The sequence below is a fragment of the Erithacus rubecula genome (assembly GCF_903797595.1).
Source record: "Erithacus rubecula genome assembly, chromosome: 1".
NCBI classification, from domain to species: Eukaryota; Metazoa; Chordata; class Aves; order Passeriformes; family Muscicapidae; genus Erithacus; species Erithacus rubecula.
This window is the reverse complement of record NC_136658.1, coordinates 39048039-39075077: the sequence shown is the minus strand read 5'-3', so window position 1 is coordinate 39075077 and position 27039 is coordinate 39048039. Positions and strand designations below refer to the sequence as shown.

The following is a 27039-nucleotide window of genomic DNA, read 5'->3' as shown; positions in this document are numbered from 1 at the left end:
AAAGTGGCTGAGCTCACCTGACAGCAGTCCAGGCAGGGTAGAGACAGGAAAACTGGTGTTGCCCCAACATCTCCCAGGTCTTTCTCAATAGCTGTTGCTCTGTACAAAGCCTATCCTGAACAAACTTCAGTCCAAGGACTTCAGATGCCTCCAGGCTTAGGCAGGGTGCTTGTGACTACTGTTTGTGCATAACTAATGGGGTTAATTCCCTTTGTTTTTAAAAATGCCTACATATTTTGATATCCTAAATAGATGTCTTCTTGAATGTGAAGACTACTTTCAGAAATCAGGCCTTTAGGCTCTGTCTGAGGCAAGAAAGTGATTAAGGATGAACCAGAAGGAACACTTCAGCAGCAGTGAAGGAGAACACTGTTGATGTTTACAATGACTCACATTAGATTAAAGTATTTCTCCTGCATAAAGTTGGTACTACTTTTTTAGTTATGACATCCAGGAAACAGCATAATTAAAATACTTCCTCCACCTTTGGGTATGAATTAGCTTAAACTCACAATATCTGAAAAACCAGTGCTATTTACTTAGCTGTGAAAAAAAATGTAGCAACTGTAGCCTGGAACAGAAACAGAATGACAACAAATGGATTTCACATAGACAAGGGGATTAGTGAAATGTGCTAATCATGGAATTTCTATCTGCATTTCTGATTTTTTGATGTCTTAAACTTTGAAATGAAACAACACTACTTTCATTTTGGGAAAAGCAACGAAATTCCTGGCAGATGAAAGACGTAGCTCAGATGACATTGGAAACATTGGAAGCAGGAGTGCTGGAGCTGCTTGCCAATACTCAGTGAACAAGAGAAGATTTCTTGTAGCCATGATTTTGTTCTAACTCATAAATTATTGCTGGAATTAAGGGACTCTTGGGTGCCAGCAGGGGAAATTTATCCACAAACATAATTTCAAGTACTTGTCCTATACGAATAGGAACTTTCCTTGGAATCCAAGAGCAGATATGCAAATTAGAGACATAAAATACAACCAGTTACATCTAAAATACTTGACTGCACAACAGTTGACCTAGACCCAATCCCTTACACACGAAATCTCAGGCCAAAATCCCTTAGTGACTTCGCTGACAGAGAGCAAGGGTGACCTGTGTGAAAGTTGACTGGAACTGGAATACTGAATGCTGCCAGGGAATCAGCATTGCCATGCTGAGGACCCACAGCTGTTATATAAAAGCCAGAAGTAGGTCACACACTTGTCTTTGTCAGCAATAAGACATTTTTGAGGCTATGTTTGTCCTGCCAGGTCTGAGGGTTTGCAGCACAGCCAGGAAGGGGGTGAGTTAAGCAATGCTCATGGCAGCACAGGCTGAAGTTGCAGTTTTACAGCTCAGAAGTTTCCCCCACACAGACCTGCTCTCCCAGGTTTTGGCCAGGGGTCCTACACTGCCACCAGAGTTCAGGCTGGGCAGGATATTGAGGATACATAAGGCAGCAGAGACCAGCAGGTTCAAGAGTAATTAAGAGCAACTTCTGAGTAATTAAGCCCTTGGTTTTGCACAACATGCCAACTTAGTTACATCCTATTCAGGCTCTATGAGATGTTCTTTTTCTTTTCTCTATACTACATTATTCATTAGTTTCAAAATATATAAACTAGCAATAACCTTCGTGTTAAGGTTAGTAATAACAGCAACAAGCATACTGTGTTATATGTCTTAGGGTGGGACTATGGGAATGCATCCAAGGCAGGTACATTCCAGAAGAGAAAGAGATAAGGGCAATCCTTGAAGCTTACCCACACAATTTTACAGGTGGTAAAAATGAGTAATAGTAATTTTCACACTGACTTATTTAAGCTAAAACCAGAGGTTAACATTACATATTGTGCTGCTTCTAGATAAAGTCACACTAAAGAACATCAAAGAAGTTCTCTGTGATTATGGAATTTTCTTTATAAAACGTATTCTAGGTGATTGATCTCTTGAGAGAAACAGGGAATAGTATCAAGAAAGAGGTTGACAGAGTAGCAAAATTATGTACTTGAGAAAGGTGATTAACAGAAAACTATATAAATTTTATTAATACCTCCCTAGATGGTTTTGATGCCTTTTAGTAGCCCTCTCATTAGAAAGAAAGATGAGTGATGAAAATTTAAGTCCTACAGGCTGGAAAGTTACTTCTTTCTTCTAGTACACATGGAGACACTGAGGGAAGGGAATAAAGAGTTGGAAGGCTGTAGGGGGCTGTGAGTACCAGCATCTGTTTCTGCAGAGAGGTACTGTTAGTGTGCAAGCTGCTCAGGAGAAGTCTGCACCAATTTTTGGATTAATCTCACCCACTCTGGTACACTCCCATAACTCTGTGAGTGGAGTCATTACTGAAGCTCCCTCAGGGGATTCCTTCCCTTTGGCTCAGTTGGTCCATTCTGGGTCATTCCCTGAGCTTGTCCATCTCCTTCCAGGGCTAGGGTGGGTTCTCTCCCTAATGGAACTGCCCCAGGTAGATGTCTGCTCTTAGGGTAGGAGTTCAGTCCTCAGTGACCAGATAGCCCTTGTGGAGTGCAGTTAGCCTTGCCTGGCTGTCTCAGCTGCCCACACCAAGCAGTTCCTTATGTCCTGCCTGTCCTGGCCAAGGCTTGCTCTGCTCTGGGGATCCCTCTGGTACCAACACAGTGCTCCTCAGCAGGAAATTATTTCAGCAAATACCCCAAGTGTGCAATATATCTATAAACTCTCACATCTCTATTATCCTGGCAGCTCTGTGAGAGGCAGGTTATCTTTCTGCACGTTCAAAGCCTCACCTGCTCCTCAGTGCTGCAGGCTTGCCCAAATCCTGGTCAGCCCCACACAGAAGTCTCAGATATGCTAGACTGTTTTCAACGGCAGCAGATATCTCTCTTCAGGACTCCCATTCCACAGCTTTGTTCTCATCTGTGGTACTGCAAGGAGGGTGTGATTGGGCATGGAGGGAAAGTGGACCCAATCCAGAGTGGCCTGCTCTGAATCTCAGCAGTTCTTACCATCAAGAGTATAAACTGAGGACAAAGGAACCTCTCTCTGACAAAGACAGCCATCAAAGAGTTTGATCCAGAAAACATCAGTGTTTTTTAAAACCTTATAGTAAGTATCAAAGAAGGAGAATGTGAAATAAAGTCTTTGGGCAACTCTCTGAGAGCAGTGGAAAAATTGCTGAATACTAGTAACATAAAACTATCTTGACTCAATTTTTATAATTTTTATATATGCTGGAGGAATTGCTTTCATTTATTTGTTCTAATTTCACATTTTTCTGCAGAAAAAGAGATTGTGCCATCCAAGTTCAAACAGCTTTTAAAAAGCTGCTTAAACAAAGCATTGCTTCATCAAGCAAGAAGTTATAGCACTGAGAGGACTCTACCAAAGGGAAGGATTGTGGCATTATAATCCTCCAAAAAAAGGTATAAATCCCCCTTGAAAATAAAAACAAAAATAACCTAGAAAACTAATTTTCTGTTTGTAGTCTAGAGTCCTGTAGCGTTCTGTCTGTAACATTTATTCCTTTAGGAACAACCCTTCTGAAATATTATCTTTGAATAGAAAGCAATAAAGAGATATGCTTTAAGTTTTGTAAGACTACATTTTATCAATTAAAAGATTAATAAGCTCATTAAATGAACTACAGGTCTATTATCTTCTCATTAATCATATTTCTATGTTGCAAAACCTGCACAAGGGTGGAACCGGATGAAAGACAGCACTGATCTGTTTTATGGTAAAACTCTTGTTTTGCATGTTCTGTTGCTAGACATTGTGAGAATCAATGAGTCAGGGATTGGAAAGCTTTATAAAGCAAAAGAATACTATATAAAGGTGAAGCAGGTGTGGGGCAGACTACAAAACAGATAAAGACTAGTGAAAATGATAATGGGAAACCTCCCATTTCTTCTATTATTGTGTGCAGCACTTTCTTGTGCTTTTCCTACAAAATCAAAGCAGACAAAGGAAGAAGACATGCAGCTTATCCAGGTAAGAAGGGTAGAGCTGTGGGGAGATGTTCAGCTGCTGTTGAGCATCCACAGCAGTCTGTGTAACTAGTATAGAGCAGCCAAAAAGCAAGTAGAATAAATAACTTATTGAATATTTCTCAAAATGGATGTGTGATGATAAAGGATACTTTAGCACCATCTTATTTTACTTTTTTTTTAGAGACCAATTAAATAAAATTATGAATTCACTCTGTGTTAATTCTACAAACAAACTCCTTAGTCAGTCTAGGGTTAGTTTTCTGTTCAAGTGGAAATGTGGTTATTTATGTGACTTGTGATACTATGGAACATAACTCTATATGAAGTAAGTATAGTATATTTTTCTGAAATATTACTGTCTAAAATGTGGGGAAACAGGATACAACTACTGAAATTTTATATTCAGTTATGTATTTCAAATTACTTCCTCTAAAGAATTCTAGGTAACCTTGAGGGGCAGGGTAAATGGAGGGTACATTATAAGAAAATAATCTATTTAATAAATGCTAATTTTAAATGTATTTTGATAACTACAAAATATTTATAGTGATAATATAATGTAAGAAACTATCATTAAGAGAAAAATATTCATACAGGCTTTAACAAACTATTATCCATGCTGCCATAGAACATAAAGAAAAATAACAAAGGCACATGACTGAGTCAAGTTAGTTTAATATCTTATAAGCTTCAAAAGCAAACATCATAGATTGTTTTAAGTTTTGGGTTTGCTTTTATTTCATTAGAAGTACCTGGAAAAATACTATGGCTTTAAGAAAGATGGAGAACCTTCTTTTTGGAAAAATAATGATGCAATGACCCAAAAACTAAAAGAAATGCAGGAATTCTTTGGGCTAGAGGTGACAGGGAAACTGGATTCTGGCACTTTGGACTTGGTACAGAAACACCGCTGTGGATTGCCTGATGTAGCCGGGTTCTCCACCTTTGCAGGAGAGCCAAAATGGACAAAACAAGTCCTGACATACAGGTAATCACAATGGAATTCTTCATGTCAAGACAGTGTGAAGTACAGGGTGAGTGGTAACAGCACAAGTTGTCCTCTCCCTTATTTTAAAGGATAGTAAACTACACACCCGACCTGCGTGCAGCAGATGTCAATGCAGCAATCGAGAAAGCGTTAAGGGTTTGGAGCAGTGTGACCCCGCTGAGATTCGTCAAGAAGGACAGAGGTGATGCAGACATAATGATCTCCTTTGCAGCCAGAGGTAAATCTCTCTGTAACCATTACCAGTTATTGCCAAGTACTGCCTGTATGGAGCAGCTGACCTGGAATGCTTTCTCCCATACATAGCACAGGTGGGGATCAGTGTCCAGTTGAACAAGCAGACAGAAAGGCAGAGTTCTTGCTCCAGGTGCTGTGGTTACAACTCTGGACAGACTTTGGGGGAGCATAGAGGCAGATGGAGAGAAGGAGGAAGAAAATGTAGGGATCTGCTGGTAGTTCACTGGATCTGTACCTGCTATGTGCTGCTCCATGTGTGCATGGATGCCCAGCCTGCTGTGTTTGGGGTTTGCTGCCCAGGTCACAATGACTTCATCCCCTTTGACGGCCCCGGGGGCTCCCTCGCCCACGCCTACGCACCCGGCAAGGATTTTGGGGGAGATGCTCACTTTGATGAGGATGAAACGTGGACCAAAAGCACAGAGGGTAGGTAACTCAGTTTCCCAAGCCCTTCCTGAAGCAAGTTGCACATGGAATCAAGGGTGTGGTGTCTGTCTCTTCCTTAAGAAGTGTTTAAATTGCCATTGATTTGAAGGAGCATATGGTTTGCACAATTATAAAAAAAATCTGAGCGTCTAGTTTAAGTAACTAAGGCCCCAGTTCAGCTTCTGCCATACACTGGGGGCATCTTTATTTGTAAGAGAGCCCCACTTCTACTCATTCCTTAAACCTCCTCCTGCGCAGTTACCTCACTTGCACTGGCCCAGGGTTCTTCTTCCACACTGAATTCTGCAGGATCTACAGACTATTTACTTGTACTCTGCCATAATGAATCCATTATTTTTACTCCTGACCACAATTTCATCTCCAACTGAATTTCCCACAAGAAATTCATTTGCTTGGGCAAGCAGTTCTTTTGACCTACCTTATGCCTTTCATGTTATTCAGGAAAAATAAAAAGACACAGCTCTCCTATTATGTTTTGTTTGATGTTTCCAGGCACGAACTTGTTTTATGTTGCTGCCCATGAGTTTGGTCATTCACTGGGACTTTCCCATTCCAAAGACCCCAACGCTCTGATGTATCCAATTTACAGGAAATTTGACCCTTCAGTACTCCTTCTTCATCAGAATGATATTACTGGCATACAGTACCTCTATGGTAATTCAGAATTTTTCATCAACTACTGCTTGCAATTTCAAAGACTTCAGATACCTTTCAGTGACATTTTTGTGTACTGGATATACCTCAATGAGTTCACATTATAATTTCTTCCATAAACTGCTTATTTTAGGATCATCTCCTAACACAAACAGCAATCAAAGGGAATCTACTGAGATAAAAGACCCAACTGAGTCAAAAGATCCTGCACTGCCCAACAGCTGCAGCTCCAATTTAACATTTGATGCTGTCACCACTTTCCGTGGAGAAATAATGTTCTTTAAAGACAAGTAAGTCAGATTCTGAAGGTAAAATACCTGAGTGCCACTTTTTAAACTATGCCACACAGGACAGAAAAAATAAGTTTAATTAGAATATCAGCCATTTTAGACAGGAAGACAAGACAGGAAATCAGGAGAAGAGATGGAAAACACAAACAAAGAAAGTGGTGGAGAAATAAAGAGAATTAAGTATAAGGAGGAAGATGACCTTTGAAACAGAGAACGCTGTGAATAGGGTGGGGAAACTGGCTCCTCTGCAAATGTGCTGCTTTCACTTTAGGCTGCAAGCAAGTCCCAAATGTTCAGCATCTGGGACAGTTCAGCTTTAGCAAAACACACCACCAACTCTGGGACACTTCACAGCCTGTTTGCTGTCCTTTCTTTGGCAGAGCTGAGGACTTGCCAGCCCTGACAAAATACCTGCTTGAAGAGCCCCTGTAGTGGGAATTTAGTATACTAATCAAAGGAAAGGAGAATTGGGCTTTTGTTATCAAGGTCTTACTGCATATCAGCCTTGTGAAACACGTCTCTCTAAGCTCCACTTCTGCATAAGGGGAAATTAATGTTTTGACTAAACAGTTCATCTGACCTGTTCTAGATGTCTGCATCAAGGGAGCAATCCCACCATGGAAATAACTCTTTATATTAAGTTTGCAGGGAATGTAGTGTGACTAACTTGAGTACAGGGCTGGGTTTAATCAGATAAACACTGCCCTGGTTGCCATCATGTAGTTTCATGCATAGTGTGTGTGAACAACAATTTTATTTAAAGCCTGTTCTATATTTACACAAGGCATATTTGGCGCAAACACCCAGCAGTCAGAGCAGCTGAATTTGAGTTGGTGTCATCATTCTGGCCACGGCTGCCACCTGGTGTTGATGCCGCATATGAAATTCCTGAAAAAGATGAAATGGTCATTTTTAAAGGTAAAATGTTGTCTTTTTATTTTCCCAGTTGCCTTCCTAAGCAGCCTAAAGAGTTTCCATCTGTCTTCAAAACCACTTAAGCTCTTTCTGTAAGATTCCACAATCTTGAATTTAGTCCAATAAATTGGTGTGTTTCAATCACAGAAATAATAAAAATATTGTCCAAGTTAAAGAACATCTATCTTATTTTTTAATATCCCCATTGAAAACTTTCCCTGCCAAAATAAATGGCATTATTTTTCTTCTGGGAAATTTTCTATTGAATTTAAGAGTGATACTAGCAATAGTATGAAGACTGAAGTTTCAATTTTCAAAAAAACTAATATGGAGAACTATTGCATTTTTTGGACTCTAGAACTATTTTCAATTATTTTCAAGTTCAGTTATTAATTTCAAGTAACCATCAGCTTTCATGAAAAAGATTGTGTCATTCCCAGAAGAAGATTCTCACAACATGTTGTTATTACCTTTTCTAAATAGGGAATGAATTCTGGGTCGTGAGAGGAGATACCATACTTCCTGGATACCCCCAAAAACTCTACACCCTGGGCTTTTCAAAGGATGTTACCAAAATTGATGCTGCTTTTCATAATGGAATTGAGGGGAAAACATGCTATTTCATAAAGGACAAATTTTGGAGGTAATATTTCTGTGCTACTTTTCTGAATAGAAGTAAATGTAATCACATGATCAATATCATGTCATGGCTTAGGATGCATTAGTCAGACACTTTTGGTGATCTCTTTCAGTGTCACAACTGGCTGAAGAGAAATATCTGAAAGGAGGTGGAACAGTGCTTTGAGTTTTCCCTTTAGGTCTTTTGACAGTTGATTAGTTAGTTTGTTTGTTTGTTTTCATTTAGTTGTCTTGGTTAAAAAGTCATTGTACAGCTCCACAAGTCATCTCAGGAAACCAGGCAGAAGCTCACTATTCATCTATCAAATATGTTTCTGTGGAGTAAGAAGGAGAATGTCACCCACTTTCAAGTTACTAGCAGAAAATTTCATGAAGTTGCTGATAAATACCATGTACTGCAAAGAACTGCAAAGAACATCCCTACTGCTCAAGTTTGTCATAGATTTCTAACAGCTGAAGGAGGTGTTCCTATAATGGAAGCAGTGTATAACCTGAATTATTTTAGATGAACAACAAAATTTCTCTTTCTTTCTACCACAATGCCCAAATGATTGTATATACAGAGAACACCTGAGAGTAATTATTCAGTCACATATCTGTAGTTTAAGCAGAAGATCAGACTTCCACATTTTGAGTCAAACTCTCATAACTTAAACAATGAAGAGTTTGACCATTATATTTCCTGCTAAGCAAATTATAAAAGGGAAAAGCTTTCACAAGACTTCTTATTCCAACACTGATAGATAAACTGCACTTCATCAAAAATGTAGTAGCTTGCTGTATTTAAATAAATGGACCAAAAATACCACATAACTTCAGAAAAAGCCCAGATTTTTCCTGATAAACCTTTCTTACAGAGATATAATATGAAAGAAAACGTTTTATAATCTAGTCTCTATCGCTTGTTCAAGCGTGGCCTCTTAGTAGAAATAAAAAACATATTTATGGTGATGGCTCCTTTATCAGGTATTCTCAGGTGGAGTAAATATAAGCAATTCATCCCCTGCAGCTAATAAAGCAATAATTAATTAATGGCTAATTGTGTCTCTTTCTACAATACCAAATGATGCTGAAAATCTTCAATGAGCTTGGTTATCTGTTGGTAAGTAGAAGATAATGAGCTGAGAGGAATTAATCATTAGTCGCTTGCAGATTTCACTGACTCTTATTTATTTATAATTTTTCACAGTTATGATAAAAGAAGTCAGTCTATGGATAGGAAGTCATTAGTGATAAGAGATGCATTTCCAGGAATTAATGGGAAGATTGATGCTGTCTTTCAACATGAAAGTAAGTATTTGTTCTTGCAAAAGTCTATATGAAATGCTCGATGTGATCAGGCTGCGAGTGCTTGGGCAGAGACAGGTACTTCTACATGCTGCTCAGAACCCACAGGATGACCAACAAGACCCTGAAGCAGTCACAAAGCACTCCTATGCTTCACTTTGCTGCCTTGCAAAATGGTGATGATACACCTTTGGTGCCAGCTGCACATCTGGAAAGGCCAGCTCTAAGGAAGAGATATGCCTGTATTAATGCTGATGTGCACATCACGCCATGAAGATCAACACTCAACACAGTGACAGCTCAACAACATGAGGTGTACCTACCACAGCTTGGCCCTCTGACAGAAAACAGCACCAGCTTCTCCTGCAGGAGGGTGAATGTTACTTAGACATGAAAATGCTGGGCTAGACTCAAGGGTACATCCACACTATGTCACAGCTAAGCCATGTCACAGCTTCCCAGCTGCCTCCCTGCTCCCCATCTGCTCCTCATCCAAACCCATGCATGCTAATTGTTTCATAGAAAATCTTACTTCTTCCTGCCAAATGAGTCTCACACGTGGTGCTGAGGGACCTCACTCCCAAGAGAGCACTGTGGATGTGGTTAGCTCAGGCTGGAGCTCTCCTTCCCTGCACAGTACCTGGCAGCACCCATCAAGCAAGTGCCTGCTCACACCTTGCTGTGCTCTGTGCCATACCCTGTCCTGTGCAATACCTACACTCAGGTGGCTAGGAATGCACCCTGCTGGGGGGGTTCAGCACAGCTGGTGTGTAAGCAGATATTTTAAACTGAAGAAACACACAGGATACATCTTTTGTAGAGTGACCTTGTGGGGTTCATCAAGTGCATGATGCAGCACGTGCATGGCTGGTTTGCTGTGGAGGCTCCACGCTGCTGGCCCGTGTTTTGCAGAGGTTACACCTGGGAGTAGATGCTGTTGGCAGCATAATTGCATCCAAAGGTTACTTTCAGCTCTTTGAGGATGTTGTTAGAGTGTGCTGATCTTTATATCTGCAATATCATAATTCACCTGGGGTTTTTATTTGTTTGGTTTTTTTCTAGGCTTCCTTTATTTCTTCAGTGGAAGAAAGCAATTTGAGTTTGACATTGATAAGAAGAGAGTTACACGCGTCCTAAAGACAAACTTTTGGTTTCCATGTGAAGAAGATTAAATCTGGAATGGTGTTGGAAAAATGTACTGTTACCGTGCTAAAAAAGTTGGAGTTTTTTATAAATATATAGCAGACACTGCTGACTTGCCTCTGCTCCTGTCCACTTTTCCCTGGGGAGTCCCTATTGGCTGTGGGACACCTGTCATGTGTCAATGAGAAGGTCCCCATCACCTCACCTTAGGGGCTGGGGTGGATAGGGATCAATATCCCTGGTAGGAGCATTTGCACATTTCATACAATTTATTTTGTCATGTTCAAAGGGGACTACAGGAAGGTTCAAAATTTATTGTAAGTTAATTACTGGAAAGAACAAAGGCAAGGAAATGAAAGGATGATGGTAGATTGGGGAGGAAAGGGAAAAGAGAGGGATGAGTGCATAAGAGGGGCTGATTGTGTGCAAACAGGCTGCATTCAGCTGCTTCTTTGGCCATGCCCTGCACACTTGGTCTTCTAAGTAAATCATGTGTGGATAAGCTCTTCCTGTGCCAGTTTGGGTGAGCTTCAAGCTGGAGCTGAACACCAGCTGGAGCATGGCTGCAAGCCATGGATGTGATGCTCCTGGGGATACAGGAGGTGCAAGGCCAGCTGCTCTGCTGGGAGGGCTGTGTGTCTAAGAGCAGCTCCTGAGGACCTCCACACTGCTGGTATTTCCACATCATTGCTTCACCATGGGACAGAAGTTCTCATTAGAAAGAAGTGAGAAATGGGGTGGGGCCACTAGGTCTTTTCATATTTGTCCAAGTGCTCCATGGTCTCTGTCTGTGATGGTTACTGTGGCCAGTGTCATGGCTCTCTGGAGCCACTGGAAAAAGCTGGGACCCAAATTGAAGAACCAGGGGGCAGACATAAACCTGCTGCCAGTTCAATACTGCTGACACAATCTACCTGATGCTGAAGCCAGACATCACTTTGGGCCCACAATTATTCACATGGATGGCTAAGAGATCTAAAGTCTTAGAGAAGGTATCCTTTCTTTCATACATGTAAAAAAATCTCTCCTAGCACCCAATGTCTCACCCTCATTAAACAATATCTTCCCAAAAATGAAAACGCTGAGAAAAAATAGTAGTTCTATTTGATTCTGCTTCTCCATGCATCACAGAATCACCAAATGGTTGAAGTTGGTTGGGCCTCTGGAGGTTATAATGTTCAAACCCCTCTGTTCAAGACCATCTAGAGTGGGCTACTGAGTCTATTGGTGGCTTTTGGGGATACTGCTTTTGCACAGAGGACTGGCTCCACCACCTCCCTGGCCAACCTGTGGCAATGCTCTGTCACTCTCACAGTAAAAAAACTGGGATGTTTAGAGGGAAGCTCTTGTGCTTCAGTTTGTGTCCTTTGTCTCCAGCCCTGTTGGGACAAGGCTATTGTATTCCATTTAGGCATAAAATTGTACTGGAAGATTGTAATGAGATATTTCAACATGCTTTATCGAACCTTTTTTCTGTTGTATTTTTAAAACCCCTGATAACAGAGCTACTCAAATGGGCCACCACCATCACTGAGGAATTTTTATCTGAATTCTATCAGGGCCAAAATTATATAATTGCATTGTCAGCCTTGCAGATAAGATAAAAACTGCTGCCACACCTGATATAGAGGTGGCAAACAAGGCTTTGCTGTCCAAGCAGAACTGATTCAATGAAACAAAATGATTCATTTTAATCACAGCATCTCTAGAAAAGGAAATGAGTAGCTTGGGTCAGTGTCTGGCATTGCCAAAGTCAGAGAAGCCTTGAAACTTGAAAGTTTATATTGAATTTAGCAGGAAATATTTCTGTGCTGTCTATTTCTTTCCTATTAGCCTCCTTGTGCTGTTCCTGTTTTCTCATTCTGTATTTCCTTCATGTTTCTGGTATGGCTTTTTGGTTGGTCTCATAGCTGCAAGTCTTAATCAGTTCATGGTCTCAGCTAAAACAATGAAAGTTTAAAAGATGCATAAACAGCTCGGCTCACACTTTATGGTGTTTTGGGGATTTTGTTTGTTTGTTTTTAATTCCTTCAGGAGGTTTCTAACTGTTCTGGTTTGAATGGTTTTCTTCTATTGTTCCTACTGGTGATGTTCTTCTATGGTGTCTGTACCTTGCACATCATTTCCACTGAGGATAACTGCCTGAGACCATAGTATTTTAAACGGGAAAATATTTTCCAGTTCTGTTCTACCCAACTTTCTTTTGGAAATGCTGTCTTTCAGATGAGATTATAGCTCTCAGAGCAAAGTTGACTGGTCCTAGATCTTTCATGATTGTTTTGTAGTTTTCTGATTGTCACATATTTATCCAACTTTTTGATGATTTCTGATTAGTTTGAGTTCTTTATTTGCCTATTTCTGTGCACACAGATAGTCATACAAATTGTGAATATGAAATCTTAGAGCTGTGGCAGAAGTAGAGCTCAGCTGACTTTAGTACTCTCTTAATACAGTTCAGCTAGTTTAGTGCGAGATGTTGGTATGGTTTTATCTTCACAATTTTAATTTTAAAAATCTCCAGTATCACTAACAAGACAGCCTTACCATTTGAGTGAAAACAGGCATTTGAACTGAATATGATTGACCTGTGTTCAATACCCTGTGCTCTTCTAAAATACTGTTTGAGACCTAGACTCTGAGTTAAATGCATTCTTTGTCTGTGGTACACTTAGTCCAAGCATTCCAGTTACAGTTTTCTCAGTCTTCTAAACACACCCGCTTTTCCATGCTCTAACCAATTTTTACCCTGTTTGCATAGAAACATAGAAATTTATCAGTTTTTTCTGTGTTTTATATATAATGCCCTTATTTATTGTGATTTTCACCACCTTGTCTTGGAGGACATTTTGCCTACATCTGAATGTATATATTTGCCTTTTGCTTTTCAAGGACTCCAATTTAGCAGGTCCAACATGGAAGTCCCAACTCTATCTAACTTGACTTGCAAGTTCTTTTTCTTTCTGTTCATTGGTTTTCTCAGCTTCACACACTCATCCTACCTAGAAGGAACAAATGACCTTTGATGTTGTTCTTGGCAGGATTACAAATATATGACCAAACAAGGTAGGTCTGTGGTGCTGACCTGAACTGAAAGACATTGTGTAGTGATTTAAACACTCAGACTAAGAGCAGCGAGTTTACTACCTCAATAAACCAGACAAAAGTAACTGATAAGTCCTGGCAGAACAGAATAAGATTAAAATTAGTCCATTTAAATATTATCTGCAGGAACTTGTTCTAGTGAGTTGTTTGGTTTGGTTAATGGAAATGCTCTACTTTTCTTGGTAGCAGAAACAGCAGATTTGTAGATTCAAAAAAGTTTAAGACTACTCAGAGCTGCAAAGATGCATGTCTTAGGTGCCATTGATATTGCTGAGAAAATACTTTAAAATTGCCAAGGAACAGACTTTTTATCCAGATTATTCCCTGGCAGCCTCTGAATTTCCCTCTGGCTGCCAGGAAGAAAACTGTCCTTGCAGGTTCACAAGCAATAGCTGTCTCAGGGGATGTTTTGGCATTTGTGCCATGTATCCAGCTGGGGGATTGTGAACCTGTGGGAATTCCAGTATGTCCCAAATGGTGCAGAACCCCAGGAAATACACAGATTTCATTTGTAGACTAAATCAGTGTGGACATGTTGATTCCTTCTTGCTGCCTCTTTCAGGACAAGTTTTACATCTACACAATTTATGTGATAACAACCAAGTTTGGAGGCAAAGGGCTTTGAGTTGGTAATGTTGGTTCTGCCGGGCATCCCAAGGCCTATCTGCCATCAGGGAGTCAAGATTTGGATATAACAGACCAGGTTCCCATCCCATATAACAACCCAACTGTAAAGAATAGGAATGTAATTTTATTTTCCTTGGAAAAGGAAGCAGGTACTTGGCATGGAAAGTGGCACTCCTTCCCTTCTCTTTTTACTGAAATCATTGATGATGCCGTGTCTGAGACTGTGCCAGTCACTGAGGTGTAACACAGGTGCTGCCCCAGCGTGGGACTGATCACACTGAGTTGCTTTACTACAATAGGATAATTAGAACTGATTCAGCACCTGTCATCCTGAGCCCTATCACCGTGGCCTTTGGACTTCTGAGTGGTTTGAACTATAGAACTGTGCTTCTAACACTGCCCAGCGCTGCACCCTGGTTTGTAAACTGAGTGAATGATCATTCCCTTGGAGCAGCACCAACTGCAATTCTATAAAGAAAATGTTTAACACTGGGTGACGTGAAGCCATGGGCTTATGCAAACTTCAAGACAGCTGATTGGGAGGCTTGCCTTTTGCTGTTTCATCTCATTATTAAAATGTACTTGGTTCATTAAGAGAAAACACCTCATGAGCCCTCTAACTTCAAGCAAATATCTGGCAATCAGTGGAATATTGTTGAGCAGTGACATGACTTACATCATTGACACATTAGACTTCACAAGAAAAGTGACATCTTCCAAGGAAAATATCTTGTTTCAGGATAATATTCTAGGTTTGCAGAAAGATTTTTATTTTGTTGTTTCAAAATAGCTTGGAAAAACATTAGAAGATAAGGATATATGAAAGAGCACAGAATGGAAAGAAAAGTACTTCCTATGGAAATGAGTATTATTTTGTAGTTCCACCTGCTATTGAGAAAGCAGTTGAAACATCATTATGACAAACTGTAACAGTAAACAATTCTTAGAATTATGAGGTACCAGTTTTCACATTTGTAACATTAAAATTACATAACTACCATCCAGTGTTCCCTTTTCCACAGTAATTTTGCAGTGAGAGACTTGATTTAGGGAAACCCCACAATGATTCACACTGTGAATTATTTTTTTTTCCCATTATTCAGTCAGGGGTGTGGGTGGGAGTCATTAGAACATGTTACCAGAGATAGTTAGGGAAAAATGGAAATGGCTTCAAGAGTCAAATCCAAACACCAGGAAAGTGAGGTACAAAGTAAATCAAAATCACTGGGACAAAAAATTGTTCAAGGCTGGGAAATTCTTCTGGGAAAATACATCTCCTCTTAACACCTCTGCCTAAATATCTTTTTCAGTTAATGCTGAAAAGGGAAAGAATGCTGGGTAGACCTCTGGCAGTCCTTACATTCCTGTGCAGAACTAGACAGTAAGGAGTAGCCAGTAGAGTACATAGAAAAGGGACGTTTTGAGGTCTCTTTTGAGGTTCCTGCACAAGGAACAATGGTGCGGTTCTTTACACAAGAAGTGTAAAAATAAAGCAGAATCATTGCTAATACAGGGAGACACAAATCTGTGCTGCTTGGGTGTACACTGCAAAAACCATTAAAAGCTCTGATTTAACATCTGTGCCACCTCCTCTTCCTCAGCAGATGGGTACCATACCTTGCAGGTGATTCAGTGTGAGTGAGGCACTGATGCTTTTGATCCAGACAAGAGCTGCCTCTGAAGAGCTGTTGGGGATAGGTACCTTTGACTACATAGAGATTTTCCATGTAAGTATATCTGGAACAGCTCTGCTATGAAGACAGGCTGGGAAAGCTGGGAAAAGAAGACTTCAGAAACACATCATTGTGGGCTTCCAGTATTTAGGAGGGACCTGAAAGAGGTTTAGGAACTTTTTATAGAGGCAGGTAGTGATAGGACAGGGACAAATGGTTTCAAATTAAAATACAAGTGATTTAGATTAAATCTTGGGAAGAGGTTCTTTACTTTTTTATGTGTAGTGGGACATTGGAACACTGGAACAGGCCACATAAATTGTGGATGTTCCACCCCTGGAAGTACTCAAGACCAGGCTGGATGGGACTTTGAGTAACCTGTTCTGGTGGAAGGTGCCTCTACCTATAGTAAAGGGGTTGTAACCATTAAGGTTTTTTTTAGTCCTAACCATTCAATGATTCTAAATTTCTGCTATTTTAAACAAACTCCACACAAGCACAGTGTGTTTGGAGTTGTCCAAATCTGGTACCCTGATAGATCTGAGGCTGCTGCAGGTCCCTGACCCCAGGTCCAGCAGTGAGGCTGTGCTTGTATCCCAACAGATACATACACTTGTACACATGTACCCAGTGGACTTGCATCTTTCCAGTCACAGCACCACTGGCACGGGGGCCTCCAGGCCTGGCCCCTCTGCAGAGGCTCTCACTGAGATCCCCCAGACAGGGCAGAGCCACTCACATAGGAAAATAACTGGAAATGGGGTTTAGTGAGAATGCCAGTCAAACACAGGTACTACACAATGGTCCCACCAGATAAATGAGGACTGTGCAGACAGAAGTTGGCTCTCAGTAACAGCTCTCATCAGACTTCCTCTTCTGAGGAGGTCTCAGGCATATTCATGCCTCCTTCTGCTGGGACTTGAGCCTTTGTCTGAAGGCAAGTTCTTGAGAAGGAGAGGGTGGTGTTGTGCTAGCTGGCACGCCACGGGAAAGCAGATGACTGAAACCCATCCTTCCCCCAGTGTGGACTCAAGGGAGCTGTGCCCACGGGCACGCAGTAGGAAGTCAATGCAGATGGTGAAATGAGACATGACTTTGTAGCCCATCACCATGGAAATTCCCAAGGCAGTTGGATGCCACTGCTTCAGTTTCCTCTTCCCTGATGCTGCTTAAAGTTTTTCACTCCTCAAATGCACAGAGATCCCACAGCTAACGCTGGAGTCCAGGATTTTCTAGTCCTTCCACTGGCTGCCTTGAAAAGCAATTTATTTAAAGTGTCATAGGAAAAAGCCAAGAGTCCTCTCTCACCCTCTGCCCAACTCAGTGTCCTCTCGATCACACTAAAAGATGGCCATAGACCCTGCACAGAAATCTGCAAGGCAGAAGAAACTCTGTGAAAGCCACAGCACAGGATTTCCTTATGTTCATATCTCAGCCACAAGATGCATCTGATTAATATGCTTCTCTTCCTTGTGTGTGTGTGTGTGTGTTAACACGTCTATGATGACTTCAGAAAATAAAAGGGGGACAAAATAGAAGAAAAAAAAGTTAACTATTTTTTATGGAAAAAAATAACTAGTGATATATTGAATCAGGAATTGTCTTAACCATCCTAAAGAAACATAAGGAGAAAAATTTACAGAGTCATAAGACTAGTGTAGAGACAGAGTTAGAGAAATTAAGCAGCGTTTCACAAATCCCAAAATCCTTTGAGTTGTAGCCAAGTCTTTGGAGAAGTATCCAACACACAAAATTATTTTTGTACATGTCTGATCAAGATGGATTAAGAATAACCAGTAATTAAATCTCCTTGGACTATGAACCATTAAGTTGAATTTCTTTAGTTTACAATAGCTGTACCCTTTGAGGATTTTTTTCCTACCCCAGGAAAATAGGAAATATTTCTTATTTCATATCCCAGCTTCTGATTTGAAGTGTCCTGTACTAACTTCAACCAATCACTCCATTATAGATTAGCTATATGACTCCCAATGGATGGTATAAGGTTATTTAGTTTTCTCAGGAATGGTGTAAGTTCTGCTGAATGTAATTAGGGGGTGATACACTACAGTGAGTGTAGTATCTCATATTAAATAGATTATTTTTCATTATATTTAGGAAAGTAAATTAAGAAATTCCCAGCATAATTAAAATAATGACATTTATTTGTATTTCTCCCTCTAGCACTAAAATTTATGTTTCTCTTTTAAGGTTTATAAGGAGGGTCTTTATCTCCAAAAGGGACAGAAACATCAAAACCATCTTGAAAGATGTCTAGCCTGTACCTGACAGCCTGCAGTGTTAGCAAGCACACATCCCCTTCAGGCCAATTACTGTGATGATTGCAGTTAGAAATGTTTTTCTCAGTTTAAGAGTCTACATTGTCCAGGATATTTAAATTTCTTCTATCACTGTTAGGGACTTGGCCAATACAGTCAATGTGGTATGGAGAGCAATTCTTCTCATCTAGAAGTGTCATGTGGCCAGTAGAAAACTCTCTAGAATTCACTGTCCAAAATAGGAGCTCTGAGACCTAAATAACTTACAGATATCTACACAACAAAGCATTCAGAGCAGATTCCCCCTCATTACTCATTTGGCTGTACTTCAGACACCCACCCAGGGCAAGCTGCCATGGCACAGGAGCTATGGAGAGAGACCAGCATCCTTCCAGGACAAATGGAGATCGGGTGTGATTCCCTACAGAATTTCAAACAGCACTAGTGTTCAGGCAGCTGGATCCCAAACCTCATGTTCATGCTCACCAACATTCATGATAAAAAAAAAAAAAAATTAACTGCAGCTCCACATTTTACCTGCAAAACATTTCCTTATTTGTATTCCTTCTTTGTATTTCCTTATTTATATTCTATAAAATTGCCCAAACCAGAAGACTTGAGTAAAACAAGGATAGTAATATTAGTTAAACACCTTATGTCACTACCTGATGATGAAACTGCTATGCATCATTTTTACTAATCAGAGGATATTATACAGCATGAGTCAGGCTGTCACTGATTTACTATCAGCTATATAAACACAGCTGAGAAGTGTGCACAGTAGCTCAGGAGTGAAACTGAGGCAGACAACCTCAGATGAGGATGAAGACCTTTGCAATTCTCCTGTCACTATATGTGGCCATCTCCTCTGCGTTTCCTGTGGCTCCAGAAGCAGAAGATGAAAGAAAAACCCTACAGCTTGTAGAGGTAAGTAGTTTTTTCAGTGCATACCTAAGGGAAACGTAAGGTATTCTGAGGGAGCTATAATCTCAATTCACAGAATTTGGATGGTAACTAAAGATGTGCCATTTTTCAGAGGTTTTAAGAGAAAGTTTTTCTTATCAACCTAGAAAATGTGTCAAAATTATGTGGAGTCTATTTACCCAGAAGTCATCTGAATACTGTACACTTCTCTTTTGGTGGTGTCAATAAAGCAATAACAAAACTACTGAGGCTCAAGTTCTAGCAGCAACAGTCCAGCCTCAGCAGCAATTTGTGTTTCAGAATATGCTTTTAAACTTGTGATATGACTGGTCTTAATGATATAAGGAAGGAAACTTGCTTGAGGCAGGCATGTTTTTCCATGCTTTGGCTGAAGAGATCTCTTCTAGAATATTTTGGAAAAAGGGAACTCGCATACACAACATAATTTGTTGCAAAACATATTCTTGAAATTCAGTAGGAAAGCCTGAGCTTTTAGTATTATATTCTGTAGCTAAAAATAAGAGACATGATTCACCCAATCTGGCTGTCTAGCAGTAGTCACCTGCTTCGGTGGGAGTCCTGGCTGTGTGGAGTCTCACTGCCAGCCTCAAATTCCTCGGACAAGACCAGTTCTAAGTTCCATTGTAAGCTTTGTTGTTAGAGTAATTGAGCACAATAAATAATGTGGAACTAATTGTTGATAGATATTAGATTTTCAAGACATTTATTGATATATTTCATCAGTGACAACAAACAACAAATTTAGAAAACTATAGGAAAGCTGTGCTGAGGACAAGCGGTAAGTTTTGGTCCTGGTAAACACAGAGCATGTCAGTATGGGAATAGTTTAAGATAACTTAAAAAATGTTAAGTTTGATGAAAGACAGTACTGATCAGTCACAATGCTCTTTTGTTTTTTTTTCTTTTTAACTCTCATTCAGAGTTATCTACAGAGTTTCTATGACCTTCAAAAGGATCACCGTCCCCATTTCAGAAGCAGTGGTGAAAATGCCCTTACTGCAAAGCTCAAGGAAATGCAGTTGTTCTTTGGACTAAAAGTGACTGGGAAACCTGATCATGACACTTTGGAGGTGATGAAAAAACCCAGATGTGGTATACCTGATGCACAGAAATATGTGTTCACACCAGGGAACCCCAAATGGAAAAGAAATAATCTGACATACAGGTAATCTTTCCAAATTTGGTTGTAAAAGGAATAAATAAGCTGACTTTGGGGTGGGAGGTCTGAAGGAATCATATTATGCCATATGTGGGCATATGAAGTTATTTAGTGACTTCTGGAAGAAGAGAGATACTTTAGAAGGCAGTATCTAAAACAAAGCCTTCATTAATTTTCATTCATGAAAGATAAGTCTAAGATTTTTTATTTTTTCACAGCTAAAATGCTGAAATTTCAACTATTTTCTACACAATATGTTATGTATTGGGTTTTCTTTGAAGGATTTTGAATTACACCCCAAAGATGAGACGAGCTGATGTAGATGAAGCAGTCAGGAATGCTCTCAATGTCTGGAGCAGTGTGACACCATTGACATTCCAAAAGGTTGAGGACAAAGAAGCAGATATAATGATCTCCTTTGTTTATAGAGGTAACAACTATAACGTGGGATATTAAATACCCATCTGAAGTTATTCAAGTCATTTAGGATTTTAGCTACTCTTTTACCTCTTCATTCTAGATCACCACGACAATTCCCCTTTTGATGGTCCCAATGGACAGCTGGCTCATGCATTCCAGCCTGGTGAAGGTATTGGTGGAGATGTGCATTTGGATGAGGAGGAAGCTTGGACTAAAGATGGGAGTGGTAAGCTTTTGTACCTGAATCTACACAGTCTTAATCTTATGCAGTCTTACCCCATGTGATGCATACTATTTCATGAGCCTGACTGCAGGCTGGAAAGTGAGCAAAGGGGAGAGAGCTTTTAATTTATGATTGCTTGCCCTTTGTTTGTTGTTTTTTACTGCCATTTTTAGACATGAACTTGCAGAAAATAGGTTTTTAGGTCATAGTGGCATTCATAATGTTATAAATATTTACGTCATAAGGATTTATAATGATTTTAAGGTCAACACTTTAAAATGCTTTTTTGTTCAGAAGAAAGCTAAAACTTGGATGCAGGGAAATCTGTTGGTAGACTTCTGGAGGCAAATTCTTTCTTTTTCTTAACCTAACTTCAAAGTTTAGTGCTAACTAGGGTGTTCCAAGTATCACCAAAACTGTAACCTCATTTCTTGTTTTGATTTTTTTTTTTTCTGTTGGGTTATTGCCAACAATTCTTCATCATGGATATGATCATTGATGTGAGCAGTTTATGTCATAGCAGGGGGAACAACTCATGTTGAAGACAGAATGACACTAGTGAAATGACAATGAGAACAGAATTAAGGCCAGACATTCCCTACATAGTCATAGAGCCCTTCTGTAAAAATGTTTTGTGTCATTATAATGATAGAATTACTTACAGTCCCTCTTGTACCTCTAGTGTATATCAGTTTCCCATTTAGTCAATCATGCTGAGTATGGGACCAGATTTTATGCTGTTTCATATGGATTTCATCCTACAGGCTACAATTTGTTCATTGTTCTTGCCCATGAGCTTGGCCATTCACTGGGTCTGTCTCATTCAAATGATCCTGGAGCGCTGATGTTTTCAAATTACGCCTACACCGACCCCAAAGAATTCCTTCTTCCTCAGGATGACATTAATGGAATTCAGGCCATCTACGGTAAGAAACAATACATTTATTTAATATTTCTGCTGGAAAGGGTGATAAGTGGTAAAACAAAGGTATTTAATATTCCACCAAAATGAGAAGTTTATCTGAAAAACAAGTAACAAAAGCGAGGAAATTCCTGGAAGCCAACTTCTATATATTCTATATCAAATGTGTTTTCTGGGTCCTCAGAGACCTTCTGAACACTCTCCTTATAATTCTGCACACTAAATGATAAATATTCATCCTACAGGACCATCCAATGCTGCTGTGAAGCCAACAGGACCCGTAACTCCACAAACTTGTGACCCAAATTTGACATTTGATTCTATCACTACCCTACGTGGAGAAATATTCTTCTTCAAGGGCAGGTAACAACAATAAGAATATACATTATTTCTTTAAAACATTCACTAGTTTTGAAAAGTCCATGAGGAAAAACTGTCCTTGTGGAGTGCAATACAAAGAGAAGCACTAGAAGATCATTCTCAGATCATTAGTCTGAAGATCCCTATTTGACAAGAGCAGGGAAGGTGACAGGAGCTTGTAGGTTGTTTTCCAACTACTCTATCACTGTGCCCACTGCTGTGACACCCTTATCTCTGAAATTGATTCAAATAAACAGCAAAGCAAGAGCACTCATGTATGTGTTAGCAATGGGTCCATGGGTACCACACTCATCCTCAGCACAGGAGCAGGGACAGAAGTGCAAGCAATGCCAGGGAGAAGGATGTCTGAACCTTATTGCACTACAGAGAAGTAAAAGATTTTATATTAAATTTGTTTAAATTTTAGCATATAATTGAGGTGAAAAATTGCAAATGTATTTGCTCTAGATTTCTTTTACACTCAGTGGATGGGGATATTCAGATCTCTCCTCTGTTGTACTTCAGGAACTATAATAATTATTTTGAATTTTTGATAGGAGTGGAATTATTTTATGACTTAAATTGTGTTTAAAACAGGTACATGCTACGCAAGCATCCTGAAAGGACAGAGGCAGAGCTCAATTTTATCTCACTGTTCTGGCCAAGGTTGCCATCAGGAATTCAAGCCGCTTATGAAAACATTGAGACAGACGAAATCACATTTTTTAAAGGTAATTGAATGAGAAGGTATCCACTTTTCTGACCTGTTACTTCCTCCTTCTTACAAATTATGCAGTTACAGAAGTTAGAATGCTTTTAAGGAAGTAAAACATTGTAAGATAATACAATTCTGAAAATAGGTATCAGAGGAACATATTGCTGTACTCTCCAGGGAGCATAATCTAGAAAGATTTCCCCTCTGTTATAGTTAATGACCTGAAAAAGTAAGTTATGAAAACAGCTGCCCTTCTTCAATTCTAGTTCTCTTTAGGTAACAGCACTTAGTGCAGAAGGATTTTTACTGAATTCAACTGACAAATACAAGCACTCTTACACTACAGTTACTGATATGTTTATTACTATTTGCTATGTTTTGAAAAAAAGAGTAAAAATATGTTGGTGGAAAATTGTACGTGAGAGGCAAATTGTTCATTGAATGAGCTATCAGTCCTTTTTCGAGGTCTCAAATACCCTTTAAATATCTCAAATAAATTCATTACTATGAATAGTAAATTCATAATAATAATTATTTAAATATATTAATATACTGTAGTACATGACCTATTACCATATATAAATATGGTAATTGCATCTAAAATTACCAAAGCATTTTGATTAGACATATGCTTTCCTTAATAGTTTAATTTGATGCATATTGCCTAGCTTTCAAAATAATATATGGCTCTATAATCAAATAGCATATTACAGGAATTTAACAAATTAAATATCTCAATCTAAGGTCAGTGGTTTAACTCAGCAAGCTGCAGACCTCCCCAAATTATTATCCAGAAAAATAACTTATATTATTTTATTTTAAATTCTAGGGAAAGTTCTATCCAACACACCTCATGATTCTAATGTTTTATTGATAAAAAGAAAAGCCATTTTTCCATGTTTTCAGAATTTAGTCCCAGTGTAAGAATTAGGAACATTTTCTAAAGTAAACTGAAAGGAATAACATGGACATCTAGACACATTGTCTTCCTGTCATCTAAAATACAAGTAAATGCTTTTTCTAAATAATGAAACCAAAATTTTCTCACATTTTTCAGAGGATAAATATTGGGTCATCAGGGGATATGACCTTCTACCTGGCTATCCCAAACGAATCTATCACCTTGGCTTCCCTAAGACTGTTAAAAGAGTTAATGCAGCTTACAATGATGAAAGCACAGGAAAAACATACTTCTTTGTAGCTGACAGATACTGGAGGTAAGATTTAATGTTCATTCACCAGAAAACATGTTTTCATTTCCCTGGGGACTGATGTATTACTGTATAGTTTGAGTGGATTGATGTTTAAACCAGGCATATTCCATCCAGGCATTTAAAAGTGTTTTTTTGGAATTCAAAAAAAAAATTAGTCATTTGCTAGAAAACATCATCTTTTCATCAGGATTTTTTTTCCCCAAACATTAGATTCCTGTAACAGGTTTATAAATACTTCCACATGAATGAAAAGCTACTCAGTATAAAAGAGTCAATTTCTAATAGATTACAAATTTTTGCTCCCCAACAGCGCTATTTTTTGTGCTATGTGTCCACTTTTAATTCACTTTTCAAACAAAATGAGTCATCAATGCAAAATGTTGTCATTTAATTCCTCTATGAAGTAATTACAAATATTCTCCAATTTTAAAGTTTTTTATTTCCAATTGAAGCTCAAGACAAATTTCAGAGAGCAATTGTTTTAAGAAGTCCCTCATTGACATTAATTCAATTATGGTTCAGGTCTGTGCTACTGTCTTCTCCGAAGTTTTATGCTTTGTTTTTGTGTTGAACTGGATATTCAGTGCCTTGAAATAGAAATTCATTTTACATGCAAGTGATGGCCAAGGCTCTGCTAGTCCAGAAATACATAAATAAATATCTGAGCTGTGTTTCTAGGGTCCCTAGGAACATTGTGACAAACTTTACCATAGGCAGGTGTTTGAAATCTCAGAGAAATGTCTAAGAGAAATATAATAAGAAGAATCAAAAAGCTACTTAAGTTAATCTCTATTAGACTTCTTAGTAACAATAGTGCTACATGTAAGAATTTGCTTTTGACTTTCAAAATATTGTCTACTTCCTCATAAATGATAATGACATTTCTTCCTCTAAGATATGACGAAAAGAAAAAATCCATGGATCAGGGGTATCCCAGGAAAATAGTCTCTGACTTTGGAAACATTGGCAGAGTTGATGCTGCTTTCCAGAAAGATGGTGAGTGAAAATTACCTTTAACCTGTGAATATTTGTGCTTCTACAGATAGAATAATTTTTTTTCAAAAATCTGTTATTAACCTTAACGAAAAGGAAATTAAAAATATCAGGTATACATGGACTGTCTATAATAGGGATTTTTTTTTTTTTTTTCCAAAACACTGAAAAAAGTCACCTATGAAATATAATTGGATTAAATTTTCCTTCTAGGTTATGTGTATTTCTTCCATGGAAGGACTCAGTTCCAGTTTGATCCTCATGCTAAGCGGATTGTCCGACGAATGAAGAGCATCAGCTGGTTTAATTGTTAATTGCAATGTTTGTCCTTGTGCACACTGTATGTTTTTATCTGATGCATTTTCATAGCACTTCATGATTCTCAGGTCTGAACAGGTTTCTGTTCAAATACTATGCCAGTATAGTCTTAATAATTATTTATTTTAAGCCAAGTAAATTTATATAAGTTATCACAACTTCTCCTGTTACAGTCAAGTTTCCTAATAAATTATGTTTCTCATATAATTTTGTTCTTGATGTCTTTTTTGCCCTGATGCTCAAGTCTATCTTTTTGAACACTAAAAAATATATTTTGGCAGGAAATGTCAGGTTTTTTCACAGAGAAGGGAGGACACACTTATGTCTGAACCTCCACTCCTCACAAACCCTGGTGAAAATCTGATGGTTAATTAGCTGGGGTTCATTATCATCAGTGTAGAGATTTATTTTGTGTTCCTCTTCTACTCTTAGAATACCCTCCATGGTGTATGTCTTTATGATTGTGGGCAGAGGGCAGGGGGACAGGGGAGAAGGAATATTCTCAAAGTTTTGGGTTTAGAAACTGGTTTCAAGCCCAGAAATGCAGAAATGTAGATTAGAAAGGACCCCTGAAATGAGAAACTAGTCACTCGCTCTCAAAGGTAACCACATCATACAATAAACAAATAAAATTTTTGAATCAAGGCTCTTTCTACTCTCTTACTACTCCAGTAGTTAGTAAATCCCACCTAATCCCAGTGAGTTAGAGAATCAAGAAGTTTGCTTAAAAGATGAATATTCTTGGCAAAAAATACTTTTGATACAAGATTCATGAAAAGGAGAGCTTGATTTCCAGTTTAACCACATTTTCTGCAAAAGCTCTCAATTAAAATGGTGTTTGAAGGGTTATTCACTTTCTCTTCAGACTTTGCAGCTCAGCTGATAGCATTAGAAGCCATATGAATAGAGCAAAATGTATTATATTTTATATCTGCATAATTCAACAAGCTTCAGAGGAAAGTTGAAGGTTAGAGTAATAAAACATAGTGTATTTTGAGAAAATAATGTGCAGTCTCATGACAAATATCTATTTCACTTTTTTATTACTAACCTGTCTGTATAAGAAAGCTATTAAATTTTATCCTTCCTAAATAAAGAGTAGATCTGGGAGTTCTTATTTTTATTAAATTCAGTATAGATCAGTCTCAATACTATTCAAAATAAGAAATTGTATAATTGAAAATTCATTTGATAATAATAAAACCTAAAAAAATATTACAAAATAATAAAAATAAATTGCAGCAAATCAAAGGCTTTAATTAAGAACTTAATTTATGTGAATTGTGTTTTCATAAGGTGTTATAAGTACTAGTTCTTTAACATCAAACCTCTGCAGCAATGCTGTTGAATCATATTTTCTTGTGTTAGCCAGTGCTACTGAATGACAATCAAACCAAAAGTCATTTTAGAAGTATATACATCTGAATAGATTGTGTTGTGTTCTGCTTTTTTAGCAGCAATGATCTACTGTTATATTATTACATATAATATATTACA

The 27039-nt window shown here is 38.7% G+C and overlaps 2 protein-coding genes across 3 annotated transcripts; both read left to right on the top strand.

Moving 5' to 3' along the window:
- Nucleotides 1-3867: 3867 nt before the first annotated feature.
- On the top strand, nt 3868-10621 carry LOC306798078 (stromelysin-1-like; the record flags this gene model as incomplete). Its single annotated transcript, XM_079297894.1, has 10 exons — nt 3868-3975; nt 4721-4962; nt 5052-5200; nt 5518-5643; nt 6157-6318; nt 6452-6608; nt 7393-7526; nt 8007-8166; nt 9352-9452; nt 10512-10621. 10 exons carry the CDS (start codon nt 3868-3870, stop codon nt 10619-10621), a joined length of 1449 nt encoding a protein of 482 aa, XP_079154020.1.
- Nucleotides 10622-19065: 8444 nt separating this feature from the next.
- LOC306806588 (interstitial collagenase-like) lies at nt 19066-25695 on the top strand. 2 transcript variants are annotated; one of them, XM_079315443.1, is made up of 10 exons: nt 19066-19200; nt 20139-20383; nt 20659-20807; nt 20898-21023; nt 21785-21946; nt 22188-22305; nt 22900-23033; nt 24075-24234; nt 25127-25227; nt 25438-25695. In XM_079315443.1, exons 1-10 carry the CDS (start codon nt 19090-19092, stop codon nt 25536-25538), a joined length of 1407 nt encoding a protein of 468 aa, XP_079171569.1. In that variant the 5' UTR covers nt 19066-19089; the 3' UTR covers nt 25539-25695. The 2 variants fall into 2 exon arrangements, with proteins under 2 accessions (XP_079171569.1, XP_079171570.1); XM_079315444.1 differs by lacking the exon at nt 19066-19200 and adding an exon at nt 19904-19996.
- The last annotated feature ends 1344 nt before the right edge of the window (nt 25696-27039 follow it).